Source organism: Triticum urartu, chromosome 2A (assembly GCF_056163025.1).
Source record: "Triticum urartu cultivar PI428250 chromosome 2A, HENAU_Tu73, whole genome shotgun sequence".
Classification (NCBI taxonomy): Eukaryota; Viridiplantae; Streptophyta; class Magnoliopsida; order Poales; family Poaceae; genus Triticum; species Triticum urartu.
This window is the reverse complement of record NC_141874.1, coordinates 27954576-27974784: the sequence shown is the minus strand read 5'-3', so window position 1 is coordinate 27974784 and position 20209 is coordinate 27954576. Positions and strand designations below refer to the sequence as shown.

At 42.0% G+C, this 20209-nt stretch overlaps 1 protein-coding gene across 2 annotated transcripts; it reads left to right on the top strand.

The window, feature by feature from the left end:
* Positions 1–1796: 1796 nt before the first annotated feature.
* Positions 1797–16816, top strand: LOC147983139 ((E)-beta-caryophyllene synthase-like). 2 transcript variants are annotated; one of them, XM_087539449.1, is made up of 8 exons: positions 1797–1832; positions 10009–10077; positions 10284–10548; positions 10668–11031; positions 11136–11354; positions 12743–12878; positions 13555–13806; positions 16535–16816. In XM_087539449.1, exons 3-8 carry the CDS (start codon positions 10293–10295, stop codon positions 16814–16816), a joined length of 1509 nt encoding a protein of 502 aa, XP_087395575.1. In that variant the 5' UTR covers positions 1797–1832; positions 10009–10077; positions 10284–10292. The 2 variants fall into 2 exon arrangements, with proteins under 2 accessions (XP_087395575.1, XP_087395574.1); XM_087539448.1 differs by lacking the exon at positions 1797–1832 and adding an exon at positions 4033–4083.
* Positions 16817–20209: the final 3393 nt, after the last annotated feature.

The following is a 20209-nucleotide window of genomic DNA, read 5'->3' as shown; positions in this document are numbered from 1 at the left end:
GCTCACCTGCGAACCAACTTGTGGTTCGATGGTTAGAAGGACTGTGGTATTCTCAGCCCATCAGGGTTCAAATCCTGGTGCTCGCATTTATTTCTGGATTTATTTCAGGATTTCCGGCGATGCGTATTCAGTGGGAGGAGACGTTTCCGTCGACGATGAGGCGCCTACGGTGACTTCGTAAATCTCAAGATGATATGCCGGCTCAGTCTTTCGGACGTGCTCATAGGGGTAGGGTGTGTGTGCATGTATGCGCGTGTATATGAGCGTTTGTGTCTGTACTGATGTTCAAAAAAAAACTAGTTGCTCACCTTTCTCCTCTATCTCACTTTGTTCTAAATATATCAACGTTTCCACCAACTAGCAGCCCATGTTTAGCCCAGCACGGCCATAGACCTTTCTAGCATTTCTTTTGTGTTGGCTTTCTAAAGAAAACCGAAAAGTAACTGTGTCCTCCTTTATACATGGCTTGTCTCGTTCAGAAACTGGGGAAATAATGTGGCACCACTCCGTGAAATGCTGCAAGGGAAAAAATGAAAACGGTGAGGGGAGATGTTATTTTCTTTCTCGGGGAAATATGCTCTCCTCTCCCAGATGAACGGTTAAACAATAAAATTAGTTTGAAAGAAAATAAATTCAGAATTTTTTTATGACATACATGTTCAATTGCATGCAAAATTTTGTGAAAAAAGAACACATGTTATGAGCTAACAATAACCGAGCTCTAAAAAAAGCTAAAGAGGCTAGCCGCCGCCTCCTCCTTCCTCCACAAAAAGGTTAGAATTTCTGCCTCCCGTCGCCGTCGTCACAGGTCCGCCTCCTCTCCGATGGCCCTAGGACCATGAGGGCGTGGTGGATCTCGGCAAGGGCCGGCGGGAAGGCTCCGTTTTTAGTCGTTTCTTTCAGTTTTGCTAGGGTTTGTGTCCTGCTCAGGAAGACGAGGCGGCGGCGGCTCCCTGAAAATGGAATAAAGGTTTCCCCGCCTAGCCCCCGTTCCGCGGTCCATCTAGCACCGTTGGTGGGCGTGTGAAGGTGTGTCTCCGGCGGATCTACCTTTGGTGGATTTGCTCGGATCTTATCGTTGTTCGTCTACGTTCTGTGTCTTCGGATTGGATCTTTCTGATCTACGTTATTCTTCATCTGTGACGGTTGTTGTTCTAGTGCGCTCGTCCCACAGGGCCTTAGCACAACGACTTTTCGACTGTCTACTACAACAAGTTGTGCCCGACTCCGGCGATGGAGGGGCGATGATGGTGGCGCGCCTTCGGCTTGCTTCAGTGATGACAATCGTCGGTAGGTGGTCTACGGATCTGGATGTAATTTTTATTATTTCTGATATTCGTTATACTTCCATAATTGAAGATGAATAGATCAGAATTTTTTTCACAAAAAAAACTAAAGAAAACAATAATTTTGTTTTTCTATATACTTGTGCTCTCCGTTCTCCACGGGACTGCTGCCTCGCTACTACAGAGCCGAAAATTTGATTAATAATAATTAATATTTCCATAATTACGAAAGTAGTAAAGGATAAATACTTTTTAAAATAGAAAGGACGCGATGGACAACAGCGTCCCAACCTGGATGCAGATGCGAATAACGTCCCGATGCTATTTTTGCTAGCATCCACTATCTGGTTGGGTCCAACCACGACTCCCCTAAACCAGATAGCGTGCTGGCGGCCATCACATCTGCCTCATCTCCATCGCCTACCTTCATCTCCCCGCCTACCTTTGCTGGCCCTGGCCTCCGGCTCATCCCCGCCATCCACCTTCCCACCGACCGCCTCAGCCTCCGTGTCGTTGCCCATATCCTCACGGCCGCCCCAATCTCCGGCTCATCCTCGACGCCCGGATCCTCACGATTGCCCCCCGACTTCCTCGCGGCCAAAGTGGGCGGGCAGAGGATGTCGCTGCGGTAGCATCAACAAGTTTAGATTGACTACTTTGTTGGGGAACGCAGTAATTTCAGAAAATTTTCTACGCACACGCAAGATCTATCGTGGTGATGCATAGCAACGAGAGGGGAGAGTGTGTATATGTACCCTCGTAGACCGAAAGCGGAAGCGTTATGACAACGCGGTTTATGTAGTACGGCACCTCCGCGATCTGCACACGTTCGGCTCAGTGATGTCCCACGAACTCACGATCCAGCAGAGTGTCGAGGGAGAGCTTCATCAGCACGACGGCGTGATGACGGTGATGATGATGATACCGGAACAGGGCTTCGCCTAAGCACCGCTACGATATGACCAAGGTGGATTATGGTGGAGGGGGGCACCGCACACGGCTAAAAGATCAATGATCAACTTGTGTGTCTATGAGGTGTCCCCTGGCCTCGTATATAAAGGATGGAGGGAGGAGGAGGCCGGCCCTCATAAGGCGCGCCCAAAGTGTGGAATCCTACTATTCCTACATGGAATAGGAAAAAGGGAAGTGAGAAGGAGAAGGAAGGAAGGGGGCGCCCCCTTTCCCTAGTCCAATTGGGACCGGTCCATGGGGAAGGGGCGCGGCCACCCTTGAGGCCTGTTTCTCCTTTCCCGTATGGCCCATTAAGGCCCAATACGAATTCCCCTAACTCTCCGGTACTCCGAAAAATACCCGAATCACTCGGAACCTTTTCGATGTCCGAATATAGTCTTCCAATATATCGATCTTTACGTCTCGACCATTTCGAGACTCCTCGTCATGTCCCCGATCTCATCCGGGACTCCGAACAAACTTCGGTCCTCAAATCACATAACTCATAATACAAATCGTCACAGAACGTTAAGTGTGTGGACCCTACGGGTTCGAGAACTATGTAGACATGACTGAGACACATCTCCGGTCAAAAACCAATAGCGGAACCTAGATGCTCATATTGGCTCCTACATATTCTACGAAGATCTTTATCGGTCAAAACCGCATAACAACATACGTTGTTCCCTTTGTCATCGATATGTTACTTGCCCGAGATTCGATCATCGGTATCTCAATACCTAGTTCAATCTCGGTACCGGCAAGTCTCTTTACTCGTTCCGTAATGCAACATCCCGTAACTAACTCATTATTCACATTGCTTGCAAGGCTTATAGTGATGTGCATTACCGAGAGGGCCCAGAGATACCTCTCCGACAATCGGAGTGACAAATCCTAATGTCGATCTATACCAACTCAACAAACACCATCGGAGACACCTGTAGAGCACCTTTATAATCTCCCAGTTACGTTGTGACGTTTGGTAGCACACAAAGTGTTCCTCCGGCATTTGGGAGTTGCATGATCTCATAGTCATAGGAACATGTATAAGTTATGGAGAAAGCAATAGCAACAAACTAAACGATCATCGTGCTAAGCTAACGGTTGGGTCAAGTCAATCACATCATTCTCTAATGATGTGATCTCATTAATCAAATGACAACTCATGTCTATGATTAGAAAACATAATCATCATTGATTCAACGAGCTAGTCAAGTGAGGCATACTAGTGACATTCTGTTTGTCTATGTATTCACACATGTACTAAGTTTCCGGTTAATACAATTCTAGCATGAATAATAAACATTTATCAATATATAAGGAAATATAAATAACAAATTTATTATTGCCTATAGGGCATATTTCCTTCATACTTGTGCTATACTTTACTTCCAAGTTATTTTTTATGTGAAATTCACCAATTGCAATTTTAAGGTGCTCTTTCGAATAAAAAATCTAAAGCTCCAACAATGGAATAGCAAAGTGTTTCTTACATCCAAAAAAACTTTCATCCGTTGTTATCTCCATTAATACAGATATATCACTAAAGGCCCGCACACCATTATGTCCGGAACTCCTCATGAATGGAAATGCACGGACATGATGCAAATGCCTTGGTTTCGAATCATCATCCGAACTTTGGCTAGGTGAACCATCTGGATCATGCTCATCATCATCAAGTTATCCAATCAAATCCTCCTCCTGGTCTGTATCCTCCTGATAATATGGGTCATCACCAATACTTGTTCGCAAATCATTTGTTACATTAACATGACTGGAAGGTGGAGCATGTGACATGTCGAGATCAGGAGCACACATACTAGATTCTAGAAAAGCACGGAGAGAGGTTTGCTGTAATGAGGAATGCGTTGCACTTTCAAAACTTCGTTCTTGACTTTCAGTTATTAGAATGTTGCTTGGAGCATTGACTTGGCTCAACATGTCTCAATTTGGCATGATGTTAACATATAGCTCTATCACTTGCCATGTTGTCCGAGACTTGGTCTTCTCAAAAATCATGGTCCATCCTCTTTCCTCATATATTGGAACTAATTGAAAATAAGTGGTCCAGGAGATCCAATATCTATGCGAGCTTGCATCTTCAGGTTGTACTGATCATCACCATGTCCAAGTCCTCGACATATCTCACTCTTGACATCTTCAAAAGTGGTTTCCTCGGATGCTGGAAAAGTGACTTTGGGAGGAACACTATAATACACACCGTGGATCCATCTTGCACTTCACCATCCACATATACCAGTACGATTAACATGTTCTTATCTTCACCTTCTAACATAAACATGCAATGAGTAAATATCACAACCTTATATTGATCTACTGCCGACTATGTAAAGTTGAATTTTTGCAACCCATGAGTTAGAACAGACCAATTTGCAACCGTACCACCACATGAATAGAAACCAAGTCATCTCCACATTGTTTACTTATAAGTCATTGAATCAATTGGACAAAGACTGTAACCAACAGAGATGCAAGACGACCTTACCCCAAATCACATGCGCCAACCACGAGATAGATTGGAGGATCCTAACCGTGAGTGGGGAACAAGAGAGATAGGGCTGCCGTGATGACCAGAGATGTCGAGTGCTAGAGGCTGGTTAGCACATGGCGAGGTTGAGGAGCAACGAATCCATGCGTACTAGGGTTTACAGGTGACATAACATCCATCTGTTAGAGGAAAACAACTCGGTTTACTCTATTTAGAGTGCAGGACCGAACCATTTGTAGGGATGTTGTTCGCACTGGCGTCCAGTCCTGGACATTGTGCGCAATAGGGTCCAGGTGTGGACGTTGTTTTCCTTTGCGGCCTTCATATATTTTTGATTTTGGCCAATTCTTTCCCAATATCGTAATTACGTGATTATTAATTATTATTAATAAAAAATCGGACTATAGAGACTCCAGCCACTCCATGCCCGATCAGGTCCAAAACCGTGATCATGGGAGAGAGAGGGTTCGTCAGGTACTTCCTTCATTTTTATTTACTCCGTATTTTAGCTTTGAGTGAAATCAAACTTTATAAAGTTTGACAAAGTGCGTAAAAACAATATGAGCATTTACAGTAACAAAGCAATGATGAATCGAATAGTATTGATTTGGTTTTGCACATGTTAATATGTTTTTTCTACAATTTTTTAAAAGTATATAAAGTTTGACTCTAGACAAACATAATATGTGGAATAACTAAAAGAAAACAGTCTATTTTAAACCTTGAACTCGTAAAGGTCGGGCGGAATGAACCCCAAGTCAAAATCCCGGTCGATTGCACCCTGAACTTTGCATTCCCGGTCTAAATCAAACCCTAGCAAAAGTCAACCGGGATTTGTCTAGCCGATGGGCCAAGGAGCGGCATGTTCATCACGGCGTGTGCACACGTCCTCCGCACTGGGCCAGCCTATTTGTTTTATTATTTGCTAAAAAAATGCGTCTCTATTTTTCTCTCGCACGCATAGGCGGAAAACGCTTAAAAAAATATGCTCTTGATAAGTATCGAACCCAGGATCTACAACAAATGCGCTGGTACAACCAGTTGACCTACAGACCAAACTTATTAATATAGCAACACAAGGCAATAAGAATCAACACCAGATTCGAATATTGTTAAAATTTCGACCGCTATTTTTTTAGTGTTTATGAAAAGCGATCGCCTTTCAAATTTTTGAACAAATTACGAAACCAAATTTGGAAATTCAAGCAAGCTTTTGGAACATGCACATTTTATAAAACTCCCGAAGAAAATTGAAAACATGAAAGTTTTTAAAATTCACAAACGATTTTGAAACAGAAACATTTTTCCAACTCCTGATTTTTTTTCTTGAAAACACGGACATTTTTAGAATTTAATGATATATAGGAATATTTTTTTGAACTCCGTAACAAAATTAGGACACACAAACATTTTTAAAATTTGTGAGGAATTTTTTAAATGAACCAATTTTTAAAATCGCAAACATTTCAAACAAAAACATTCTGAACAATTTTATAATCTGGTTCATGAACAACTTTATATTCTTTTCAGAATCTGGTTTACGTGGTTCTTATTTGTATGCTTATTTTTTAAAAATATGCAACTTCATGAATTCAAGAAAAAATGAAAAAGGTGCGCGGGAGATAATTCAAACTCGCGGTAAATATGTGATAGCATTATTGAACAAAATATGAATAGATGAACATTTTTGCAATATATGTTGAACAATTTCCGAATAAATATTCAACAAGTGTGCGATATGCACTGAACAAATTTCTAATACAAGATGAACATTTTTATAAATGAGTGAAATTTTTGGAAATTACCGTGAAGATTTCCCTAATATACGCAATGAACTTTGTCTATATACATGAAAAAAGAAAAAAAGATAGAATAGAAATAATAAAGAAAAAGATCCACGAACTCTTTTTCAATTTTACAGTTTCTTTTTCAAAATCTATGAATATTTTTCCCAAATCCGTGGACTCTTCTTTTGGAAATTTGTGAACTTATTTTCGAAATTGTTGAACTTTTTCTAAATCCGCGAACCTTTGTTTTTCAAAATTTGTGAACTTTTGTTTTTGTTTTCGCCAGACCGGGCGCTTATTGTTTTTTGTTTTTTAATGAAAAAATTATGCGGGCCGGCCCAGCAGGGAGCAGGGTGTAGCGCCCTTTGCGAATTTTTGTATCTTAACGGAAAAAAACTAAAGCGGACCGGCCCAACAGGAAGCTGGTGTGCGCCCTATGCGAAATGTCCCAATCGCGGCTATCCAAACAAACCGAAGGTTTGATTTAGACCTGGATTGCATAGTTCAGGGTGCAATCAACCGGGATTTCGACTTTGGGGTTTGTTTCGCTAAACCTGTACAAATTCAGGATTTAAAATGGACTTTTTCCTAACTAAAACCGAGGAGAGAGTACTGTGGTGGTAAGGGGATAAGAAATAAAGGGCTCGGCATCCAAGTCACCAGAAGCAGCCCGCCGCCGTGGAGCCACACGCTAGGAGATAGACTTCGCGGTATGCATTCTCTCTCGTTTGTATATGTGGAAAACAAATCTGGTGCTATCACGCGTCCCACCTCCGCCTAGACCAATGAAAGTTGTTCGGTGCAGACATGCATTTTTCCGAGAGAAAAGCATGCACAGTGCTCTTGAGACTTTTCAAACCAATAGTGACAGATTCTGATTGGAACCAACACAAGGTTCTAATGGAGGTCGAACTCACCAACGTACGTGTCTATATGTCTGTCCCCACATCAAACTACATATTTAACACCCCAATATCATGCAATGGAATACATATCAATGCAATCAGTGAGAGTCGTACAAAATAACGTGTGCTTCTTTTTTTTTCTTAATAGCTTACCGCCGCCTAGTACAACATTTTTCGTAAGGGGAATATATTCATATCATGGAGATATTAATTACACCTAGCCTTTGCAACAACACAATGTCGTAAAGAATAGGGGCTGGGGCTGAAATAGGGGCGCGCACAAACGAATCCCATCCGATCCAGCAATCTAAAGGCGTCAAGCACCCAATGAAGATCTCCGGTGGAGCATTCCGGAACTCGTCAACGGCCAGATCCATAAGGGCCGGCAACAGGCAAAACACCATCTTAGAGCAAAAATGACCCAAGGACCGCGCCACCCGTCGGTTCCCTACAGCGGGCCGGAGATCTCAGCGGGCATCACTGCCACCACCCACACCACGCGGAGATGAGTAGCTGAGCCGCATCGAGCCCCCCGAACCAGTCGCCATGCCGTCCTCGTGGCCACAACGGCAGTCAAGGTCGCAGAAGAAATACGGGGACGCCGCCCCGACGCCCATCTCCGTCGAACGAACCATGCTGTTCAGGGCCACCATGAAGCTCTGGCCGGAGATCCTGTAACGCGAGAAGGGATGCCCTCCTCCTCCCGCCCCGGCGGCCATCAGTCGTGCAATGAGTATGAGGACCCGCCGCCGCCATCAGCTCGCGTCCTTTGACCGGAGACGTCCTTCGGCGGCGGGTGGGGGAGCAAGATCGGAGGGGGAAGGGGTAGCGACGCGGGGCTGCGCTTGCCTGGTACTCCCTCCGTCCCATAATGTAAGATGTTTTTTAATACTAGTATAGTGTCAAAAAATGTTCTACATCATCACCTCTGGCGCACGGGGGAAACCCTAATCGCGCCGCCAGCCACCCTCCCCATTCCCGGCTCGCTTCCCCGCCGCCAGAGGGGACACCGGCGAAGCCCGTGTGGTCCCCAGGGAAGGTGGCGGCGGGGCGTCCTCGTCGTTTCGCCATTGCCTCGCGTGGATCGCGCGGCGGCCGGTGGCGCACGGCGGGTTTCCTCCGGTGGCTGGCGTCCCTCACGGCGGCGGGGCTACCCTTGAACCGCGCTTGGTGGTGGCCACTTGACGGCGCGTGGGTGGGCCGGATCTGGGCTTCGGGTCTGCGTCCCCGTCGTGGCAGCGGTTGCCGTTGTCCTCGGCCATGGGGCGTGGTCCCGGACGGGCCTAGCGCCGGTGGTGCTGGCCAGGACCATGCTGGCAGCGCCCTACTTCATCTCACATCGTCTCGCTGGCCAGTGGTGGTGGTCATCTTCTTCGTCAGAGATAGCCGGCCAGAGGCTTGGTGATCGGATCTCGAGATCCATCATCTAGTCTCGGCTGCAAGTTGGGGAGACATGGTTGCCGGTGAAAACCGAGCCGACGTCAGGCGATGGCGGCGTTTTACGCCGTTACCTTGATGGAGGCATCGTCGTGTAACTACTGTCGACCCACTCGTGCTGCTCGGGGGAAACCCTAGGATCTGGTGATCCAGATCGAACGATGGCGGCACTGCGGTGTCGTTTCTCTCTTGGAAGCATCGTTTGTGGAGCAGCGCTGGAAGTCAGAGGCAGGAGGTGGAGCGGCTTCATCTTGCATGGAGCTTCGGTGGAGATGTCAAGTCATGCCTGACCGACAGGTGCTACGCTTTGTCATGCCTGGTCGGCGGGTGCTACGCACGACAGATCTTCCAAGGACTTCAAGCTGTGTCGGCTGGTGGTACTTGGCAGCATGGCGCTGAGGTGTATCAGTGGCAACCGCGACGTGCTCAGCTGTTTACGCGCAGGGAGGAGGTGCCGTTGGGCGCCGTGTGGTGGCGTCGACGATAGCTAGACCAAACAAGGTTGATGCATCAGCATAGTTCTGAAGATGGAGCGGTGGCAGTTGGCGGCGGCGGCCTCTGAGAGCACACCGGATCAGTGTGTGCCCCAGACCCGGCAAGTGGCTAGGTTGAGATCTCAGGTCTTAGATATTAGGCTTGGCTGCGAGGTCTGTGGTATTAGGCCCAGACTGTCAGCATCCTTTCATCAACTGGATAGGGGTAGTGGCGGATGTTGTCTAGACGGTGACTTCAAACTTACTGTTGTATTTCTTTGTAAGGACTTTTGTGAATAATTAATAAAATGGCTGCATGCATCGTTCAGATGCAGATGCAGAGACCGGGGTCTTTCTCTATTTCTAAAAAAAATTGGGATAGAGGGAGTACAACATACTGTGTGCTAGTATGTACGTACGACCGTACCCAGCGTTGATTAGTTTACATCTTCTATGATGGCGTGGATCCTACTACCTCTCTTTCGTCCGTCTATATAACATGCAAGGTACACCGCACTTCTTCAAGCAAAACAAGCTTACTGATCTTGCAGTTATTCAGGCCTTACTTGAGCTCCACACTGATCCACAAATCATAAGCAAATCCCTCCCCGGCTAGCAGTTCATCGTATGGCTGCTCCTGTTATTGCTGATCTGCGCAAGCCTCGGCCTTACACCCCCAGCCTCTGGGGCGACTTCTTCCTCAACCACACCCCATGCACTCCATCACAGGTTTAATTATGGATACCTTTTGTATTTTGAAATAAAGGAAGTTCGCTGCACCAACACATTCGCTACTTCGACTTTTTTTATGGCATATATTGTTTTCCTAGGTGTTCATGTATGAATGTTTTTAGTTTTTTCAAAGCGCTCCTCAACCCGAGCATGTATGCGCTCTTACAAATTTCCAAGATGATATAAGTTTTCCTGCCTCGCAGTATTTGGCAATGAAGGAGATGGCGAGTATCAAGAAGGAGCAGGTGAGAAAGATGATCTTGGCCGCTGGATCTTCTACTGATCTACCTATGAAGCTCGAGCTTGTCGATGCGCTGCAACGGACCGGTGTGGCCTATCACTTTGGCAAAGAGATCCAAGAGTTACTACGTGGCATGCAAGGTGATGAACAAGGATTTGGTGATGACCTCCACATAACCGCGTCGCGGTTCTACTTGTTGAGGAAGCATGGGTACCACGTCTCTCCTGGTATAATTATCATTATAATGGTTAATTCCTGCATATACGTACAACTACATTATTTCAATTCAAGTATTAGATATTGGGTACATATAAGCCATAATATATGCCATACTTACTTATTGCAGATGTGTTTCTGAAGTTCAGAGATGACCGAGGAAACTTTGCAAGCAATGATGTGAACTCATTGTTGGCACTGTACAACGCGGCCTATCTTAGGACTCGTGGGGAAGAAGTGTTGGATGATGCTATTATTTTCACCAAGAGCCATCTACAATGCATGTTAGAACATCTAGAACCGTGGTTGGCAGAAGAGGTCCAGTGTACACTGGAGACACCTAGTTTCAGGAGAGTTGAGAGAGTGGAAACTAGACGTTACGTCCCGGTGTATGAGAAGAAGTCAACACGAGATGAAGGCATATTGGAGTTTGCTAAGTTTGACTTCAACATTTTGCAAACACTCTATTGTGAGGAGTTGAAAGCTCTTACTATGTAAGAAGATTAACTAAAATTTAAATAGAAAAGTGACCATGATAATTTCTATTTACATAGTATATATGACTTGCGCTAATACATATTTAACTACTAATTTACAGTTGGTGGAAAGACTTCAAATCGCAAATGGATATAAAATTTGCACGGGACAGAATGGTGGAGCTACACTTTTGGATACTTGGAGTTGTCTATGAGCCGCAATATTCCTATTCACGTGTAATGCTAACAAAACTGCTCATATTTGTGTCGTTATTTGATGACTTCTATGACAACTATAGCACCACAGAAGAAAGCAACATCTTCACCGCAGCCATGGAAAGGTACATTCACTTTTTTTTGATAGTCTTTATCGACCTTTCACAAAGACAATGAAATGCAAAATACTTATCATACATAAATCTCTCCACTTTGTTCTTAATTATTCAAGTTCCCAGCAAACAGAGGCCGTTAGGTGATAGTCGGAGCGCACACCCTGTACTTTTGAAGCAAAACAACACAACTTTAGCTAGGAAACTCTTTTCCTTATGAAAAGCTCTCCGAAAACAATGTTTGACTTGCATTTGTTGAGGATATAGATAGCGTTCCTTCCAAGCAAGGATCAAACTCTGATATTGGCTATGATTGGGCCGAACAGTGGTAGAATACTTAAAAAATATGTAAGATTTCATCTTAGGTTCGCCTCTTTTGCTGCCTCTCCCCACCCCACCTCCTTTTTCCATTTTACCGATGTTCCCATTTGCTTACAAAATAAATCTTGTTTTCTTTGGTAAGTTAATAAGTATTGATTCAGTTGGCCGCCAAAGTATATTTTTGGTACATAATCACATTAACAATAAAATAGCAGGAAAATCAGCATGATTGCGTACAGAACTTGTGATTGTAAAATGCTTTAGAAAAAAACATCCTACATGTAATTGTTTTCACCAGCTTGATATATAGCTATAATTGTGTAGAAGACATATATTTCTCTTTCAGAAGTCATAATTGTGTAGAACACGTATATTTTCTTTCAGAATTAACTTGATCAGTAACATTTTCTGCCAAAAATATGTATTAATGTCGCTAGAAATATTATACCTCCAAGTCAGATTACTCCTTTACTACCAAACAATGTACATAAGCCAAATTTGTCAATATATGACATGAATTCTTATGATAAGAGAAGCAGCGTCCTGCCATAGCGAATTCCTATAAACCAGTAAAGACTCCTACACAACCCTAACAATTGTCCTTGACTTGAGTTTATTACATGCCACCAATAAATACTTCTTATAACCTGCAGATGACGAGTTAGCTACTCATTTGTGACTTCCCATAATTTTGCAAACACTGGCGATATAGCCATAATTTTTGTTTTACTCAAGAGTTTTCCAAAAAAACATTTGGCACCACAGTTCCTGATCTTTACTTCACATATATCTCAATTTACAATCATAATTCAACAATATTTAACTATACAACTTTTCTATATGAATTTTTGGGTCATGTGTAGTGCATCAAGGTAACAACATATTGTCCAAAGTTGCACTTATAACAATGTGTGCAAGTTATCCATCTAAACGTCTGGGTCCCAAATAAATTATGTTTTACCATAGAATTTGCATAACCTTGTTTACATGTATATATTTGTCATTATAATTTATATGCAACATTCAATTCAACATCATATAGTTTTTTATATTAAACTCACATTTTTCCTCAACTATAGGTGGGGTGAACAAGCTGCAGAGAATTTACCAGCAAACTTGAAGGCATTGTACATCAACATACTTAACACTACAAATGATATCGAGGAAGAGTTAAAGCATCAGAAAAATAAGAATGCTGAATTGGTAAAAGATTTGGTAAGTGTTCTTCAAGATTGTACCAAATTAGCCAAAAAAAGAACCTTGATGTGTACCACAAAAGTAAATACAGTAGTATTCAGGGATTTTGTATCAAGTAATATATTTTTTGTGAATGAAGTAATATACAAGTTTATATAAGTAATATACAAGTTTATATAAGTAATAAACAAGCGCATCTATTTGTTAGATATGAGACTCTTGTTGAGGTGGGACAAGAAATCCAAATATAAGTTGTCCAAGCTTCTCACTCCAATAATTGGGTATCATTATTTTATTGGTTGGTGGTTTCCAAATGGAAGCTAGTGGCCGCATGAGCACATTAATGAAATTGAAAAAAAGTAGCAAGTTTGGAGGAAAATGTGAAAAATCATCATTCTTTAGCTTTTTTCTCTTAGACAGAACATATTGTATAATCCATCTATGAGTTTCATACTAAATATCTATCCTTTGATGCATGTATTGTGTAGTTCAACAAATGTTATTGCATGCTTTCAAGGTTGTTTATGTGCTAAACTTTTCTTGATATCGCATTTCACAATGAATATGATTATATTTCAAAAGGAAATTGTTTATGCTTCATTATTATCCAATAGAATGCAACTATAAAGGCACCTTGAGAAAAACATTCTCCATTTGTATACCTTATTTATCATTTAACTGTCACATTGTTTAGGTAATCCACGTGGCCAAATGCTATCACGCTGAGGTGAAATGGCGTGACGAACACTATGTACCAACTAGTGTTGAAGAGCATCTGCAAATTTCAGTGCGCAGCAGTGCTTGTATGCAAATAATAAGTTTTGTATTCATTTCGTTGGGTGATGTGACTACAAGAGAGGTGCTTGAATGGGCTTTAACCTATCCAAAAATTATCAGATCTGTATGCATTGTTGGGCGCATTGGCAATGACATGGTGTCACATGAGGTACGAACTCTTCGTTAAAATTTTGATGTTGTAAACATATATTTTTCGTACCAACGGCAGTCCTAATTAAAGTTATCTAGTAATCACTTAATCGAACACTTGGGGACTAATATATGAATATAAACTTTTCTTACAAAACCTTACTAGAGGGAAATTCATGCACTATGAACAAAAACAAAGATTGGTCCAGTTTATGAGGGAAATTAGGTTGTAGATGTTACATGGAAAGATTGACTCAAGAAAAACTATGCAACACCTATACATCAGGAAGCAGCTGACTAAACTAGGCCTATAATGACAGCCGAAAAAAATAAGCACAACAAGGACACAATATGATCATCCATTAGAAGCACCTGTGAAAGGATCGACACAGTCAGCTAGATGGGGGTGAATAGGTGACTACAAATTTAATCTTAATTACTAATTTTAGGAATACATGGATAAAGTAGGTTCTCTAGATATGCACTAGATGAACACAACCTATATGGAAAGCAAGCTCAAAGCAATGTAAGCTTGGCAACAGTACCAAAGCTGGCCAAACGGGTCGTACTAGTTGGGTGGCCCGGTAGCACGCGGGAACAACACAACCCGGGCTAAACGAGCCATGCCCGGCATGCGACACGCCAGGGGCCGTGCCTAGGCCTAGAGGCTGGACACGTGGGTCGGCACGACATGGTCTGCTAATTTTTTATTTCTAAATTATATAAATATATATGGTCTATATAAACAACCTAATAGGCTGAAAATGGCCCAAAAACAGCCCATTAGGCCAAACTGCACATGGGCCAAGCGTGCTAAATGGCCAGCATTCTAGCCGATTAACAAAAAGGTCGTGCCTGGGCCTGGAGACGCGGCACGCGGGCTGGCATGGCACGACCTGTTTACTAAACGTGCCCCTATAGGTTGTTTCGTGCTAGGCACGATTACGGCAGGCTGGGGCTGGCCGTGCTGTGCCAGCCTGTTTGGCCAGCTCTGAGCAATATCATTAGCAAGCCTACAATCATACAAAGCGAAGTAAAGTGCAAGAAAGGATTAACCAGAAGCGATTTAGTGACGCATATTTTATCCCGAAGTTCATACTTCCTTGGGGAAGTGTGAATCTCCATTGGAGCGTGCAGTGCTGGTGCCAAGGCCCCGGAACTCCACCAAGCGGGTCACCATTTTCTCTTTGAGTCACCCCAACTGATGAGCCTCGAATCACTCAGGGTTGTTCTTGAAGGTGACCACCACACCTTTGCATACGTCTCTGGAGCACGCCACAAGCAAGGAAGCTTCCGTGGGAATCGAACCTCTAACCACCTAGGATGCCAAGCTCCAAGAGTAACAAATTCTGAGTGAAATCAACAAGGAGAAGAAATCGGTTTGGTGGAAGTGTAGACCGGGTGGTCCTCTCTATTTTCCTTCAAATGAGTGGACTGATTGGGTGGAGGGATGAGGAGTAAATGGAGCTTTCGAGCTTTCAAAAATGGAGGAAGAGAGATAAAACAACTCAACTCAAGTGTGGGGAGAAGGATACCTCTTGGGGAAGAAAGGAAAACTGATGTCTTTTTCCTTTTTGCAATAGGGGGGTCAACTTCGCCCGTAGACGACCATCGAGAGGCCAATGTACTGAGATAAACCGGAGAACTGACAGTAGTCCTCACTAACCCTATTTTCATCAACACCAAAACACTATTATGGATATAATGCACTTTCAACCAGCACTATGATGCCCCAAACCGACAACTTTAATCAGAATTCTACTAGCAAACACAGCCGCCTCAAATAGTAGGGTGTGAATGGAGTTCTTTTGTTGATCCTAAAAGTAGGGAAGCAATATCGATGGATGCCACTGTTATTGGCCCTAGCCCCTGCGGGGGCAAGACTTCTATCTAGATCCTATCAAACTGCCACATTGGCAAAATCCCTAGGCAGGGGGATTCCAAATGCAACAGCCATCATGGCCACCTCAAATCCAACCAACAATGGTCATGTGGAGGTAAAGAAATGATTTCTCAATGGTGCCTCTATGGAGTAGAAAAGACTCATCGACACCGACACCCATCGAATAGAAGTTTTCAACCAGAATTTGTCATCCTTTCAACCCGTCGAACTGCATCTGTATTTCCACTTGGCCTAGGAGACCTGATCAGATCTAGCCAACGCCCACCATGAACAACTCACCACTTGTAGCAACTGTCCACAAGCAAGCACCAACCATCTAGCATCTAGACACCACTGAAACCACCCCCACCGTGTGCCTTTCCTAACCCCAGGCCGTCCATAATCCCAAGTCAAGAGGTGGCGACTGTCCCACTCTGGAACATGCAAGATCAATGATGCTACGCTAAATCTGCACAACAAGTGGTGGTTGAGCTGCCCAACCAAGACGACATTGTGGCTTTTTACCAGGCGCACCATCGAGGCCCTATGCCAGATGACCACCATGCGACCAGTCAACTCCCATGCAAGGACACGAGCCGCTTTTGTCTAGGGTCCAAAACTAGGGGATCAACTACCTCGTTGTCTTCGCAACAACCGCCAATGGTGGCGGCAATGAGGGAGCACGGAGGCGGTGAACCAACATGTGTGGCAATTTTCACCTCTTTGGTCGCCCGTGCATGAGAGGCACTATAGAATTGGGAGAGTTACATAATCCATACATGCAAAAACATTTATATCTATACATCGATGCATGCACATGATGAAACCTCATGTAGTTAATAGTGATATTTTTTTCTTTTTGTAGCGTGAACAAATATCACAACATGTGACATCCACGGTGCAGACTTGTACAAAAGAGCACGGGATCACAGTAGTAGAAGCCAATGAGAAGCTCAAGGTGATAATTGAAGAAGCATGGATGGACATAGTCCGCGAATGCCTCCACAAAAAACAGCCAATGGTGCTTCTAGTGAAGGCAACCGATCTTGCCCGGACAATGGATTTTATGTACAAGCGTGAAGATGCGTTTACCCTCCCGTCTAGTCTCAAAGAGACCCTAACTTCACTTTATGTGAATTACATATGAACCATTTTTTATTACGATGATATATGAACCTTTTCTCAAGAAAAAAACATATGAGTGATCTCACATACATACTGTGTTTTCAATAAATTCTTGGATAATATGAGGTGTACTGCATATTATATTTATGTTTAGCAAGAAATGCACATGGTGTAGCTATTATGTAATTTTTCTCGTCCATATCTAGCCATGCATGTGTGTGTTTCATTGATATCATGCAAAACATGCATGCAGCAGCTGCAATCAGTGAGAACTGCACAGTTTGTGTATGTCCCCAATGTCTGTACATTGTAGAGGTACTTCAGTTTGAGTTGTTTAGTGTATGTCTTTTGTGTTGGCATAAATCATTAGATCCTACCTCCCGCAAGTTATCATCAGCATATAACTTCGGAGCTGACATCTTTTTTTGTTTTGAGGTAACAGCTGACATCTGTTGAGAAAACAACAAGACGTGAGGTTCGGTTGGCAAAGAGCTGCTAGAAAGACAACCAAAGCTTGGACCCACGTGCTCACAACGAAAGGAAAAAAAACAAATAGGAACAAATAGTAGCCCAGAAATCAGGAACACACCCAAGGTATAACAAATCGTGGAAGCACTTGTCTACAAAGCTAGGAATTTACCGTTCCCAGAAGAAGAAGAAGAAGAAGAAGAAGAAGAAGAAGAAGAAGAAGAAGAAAATTAGCCAGCTATAGAGTAGTGCTTTCAAGATTTGCTTACACGCTAGAATCGACTGCTATAGTCAACAGATGCGTGACCACCACCGCGACACAGAAAGATCAAACCAAAATGATTGAGAAAAAAAAAGTTGTAACAAGTTGACCAATATAGCATAAAAATTGAAATTGGAGAACTGCCGAGCAATGTGAAATTAACACCGGTATCACCAAAACAACAGTCAGGACAGACTGAAATGACAAACAATAGCACAAATTATTTGTAACCGGCGGTTCGCCAAGCAACCAGTCAAAACAGACTGAAACGTCAAACACAGTCCATAGGCCTCTTCCCGCAAAAAAAAACAAGAGTTGATACAAGGCCTCGTATATTTCTCACAAAACAAAAGAGATGTCTATATATGTTTATTTTAGAAACAGATGTCTATATATGTGTACGAAATAAGACAACAAGTAGGCCTCTTCCTTCAAAAACAGAATTGTGAGGCCTTATATATAAAAAAAACAAATCTCCTTTTTTTTTTGCAGGAAGAGGCCCGCAGGTGCTATATCTCGCCTATGGCAGCGATATAAGATGTCTATATATGTTTTTCCATCGCTTGCATTGCTGCGTCGCTGTAGTCGCTCGCTGTGAGTCGATATTTTCTTTCCTTTTTTTATTTTTCGTTTTTCTTTTTTTTTTCACCGTTTTTCCTTGGTTTTTATATTTTTATTCTATATACTTTCCTTTCTTTGTTTTTTTCACTGGTTTTCTTAGGTTTTCTGTACTTTTTCCTTATACTTTGGTCTGCTTCATTTTTGCTTTTGCTTCATTTTATTTCTTTGTAATTTTTATCAGTTTTTTCTGGTTTTTCTTCTTTAGGTTTTATCGGGTTCTATTTTCAACACATGTATACATTTTTCATAGGCGTTCTAGATTTTTCGTATATAGGAGGAACATTTCTGTTGTACACATTAAACAGTTTTGATGAAATAGATGATTAACATTTTTGGAAAATATATATTTTTCATTTCTACTTATTTATACACATTGTACATTTTTGTATACATCCAATATATTTTATATATACTTTAACATTAATAAATACATGTTTCACATTTTTTAATTGAACATTTATTTTGAGGTGTCAATGTTTTTTTAAATACACATTGAATCATTTTTTGACTGATACAAACACTTTTGCCACATGTAAAATTTTATTTCATTTGCACAAACATTTATGCAAAATTTGATGAACATATTTCTGAAAATGTAATATACATTTTTTATAATGTAAGAAACATTTTTTTAGATGCAAGATCATTTGTTTTACATTGTATAAACATTTTTTAAAGGCATGTACATTTTTTCTAAGGCGTTGTATTTTTTAAAATGCCATAAACATTGCTTTTACATATAATTAATATTTTTTAATGCAAGATTAACATTTTAAAAATGTAAATTATTTTGCAATACATATATTTATATATATATATATTGAAAATATTTTTTGAATATAAAAAAGTAGAAAAAAGTGAAGAAAAAACGAAAAACTGGAGGAAAAAGGAAGAAAAAAGAACCGTTGTCATGACATCACCCGTGTTTACTGGGACGTCCCAGTAGCGTCTCCCTAAGGCGACTCCAGCTAGTGTCCCGCAACGAGCGGGACATAACCGCGCCTGAAGAGGCCTCATATCACCGAGTACTTCTATTAGAAAATGTCCATGCATTCCAAAAGGTTCACAACTATAGAAAAAGGGTTCACAAATCTCAGACATGATATTTATGTATCACTGAACAACAATTCCATATGTACAAAAATAAATGTTTGTGACTCACAAAATGTTAACATACTTAAAAATGTTTATATATTTACAATAAAAGTAGATATGGAAATAAAGAATAACTATATTCTAAATATAAGGCAATTTAAGAAAGAAATCAGGAAATGGCAAAAAATAATAAGAAAAAGTGGAGTCAATATAGAAAAAGAGAAGGAAAGGAAAGAGAGAAAGCAAAAAAGAAAAGAAGGGAAAAAGAAAAACCAAAAACAGAAGAAAGGAAAAAAAATTCGCTTATTGGACCAGACCAACTGCTCCGACCTTCATGCTAGTATTCCTTTGGCCTCGCTTATGGTGAGTGCTAGGAAATCCGAGCCCGGAGCCCTGATACTGTGAGGGCAAGCAAACATGAGTATCAATAACTACAATGGCCAATAGTCCATAGAATCTAGATTATTCAGTTAAAGCAGGACTACAGGAAGAGAAAAATAAATATTTCCCATGTAATTTATGAACATTGTCTTCCCAGGGTTGAGTGGTTGACTCCAGGGGAAAGGTGGAAACTGCGGATACCACATAACTGCCAAAATGGAACCTGAAATTCATCGACCGGCCACGTATTTCTGTTGCTGTCTAGATAAAGGCTCACAGAACCTACAATGTTGTATTTTGTCACTTTTCTGAAAGTTCATTACAAAAATCCTGAAAAACTGGTGATACCAAAGCATGTTGATAACAAGAAAACATGAAGTATTATAGCCTTTTGTAATGCTAAGCTGACCGGGATGGGGCGATTCTGATGGAGCACAGGCTCGAAGCTCTGTAGGCATGGACAAGTAGGTGAACAACAGCTAGAACAACAATAAACAACAAGAAACAAGACACCATTTGGCTTCTGCTTCTGCTAATAACTATCTAAGAAGTAAAGTATATGATAGTATACGAATCTAGCCTTGGACA

Bases quoted from the DNA above. Each gene is read 5' to 3' on its own strand.
- LOC147983139 (XM_087539448.1), top strand. From the start codon at position 4,033: ATGTCGAGATCAGGAGCACACATACTAGATTCTAGAAAAGCACGGAGA. The intron at 4,084-10,008 runs GTTTGCTGTAAT...GATCTGCGCAAG, and splicing joins CTAGAAAAGCACGGAGAGAG to CCTCGGCCTTACACCCCCAG. The intron at 13,807-16,534 runs GTACGAACTCTT...TTCTTTTTGTAG, and splicing joins ATGACATGGTGTCACATGAG to CGTGAACAAATATCACAACA.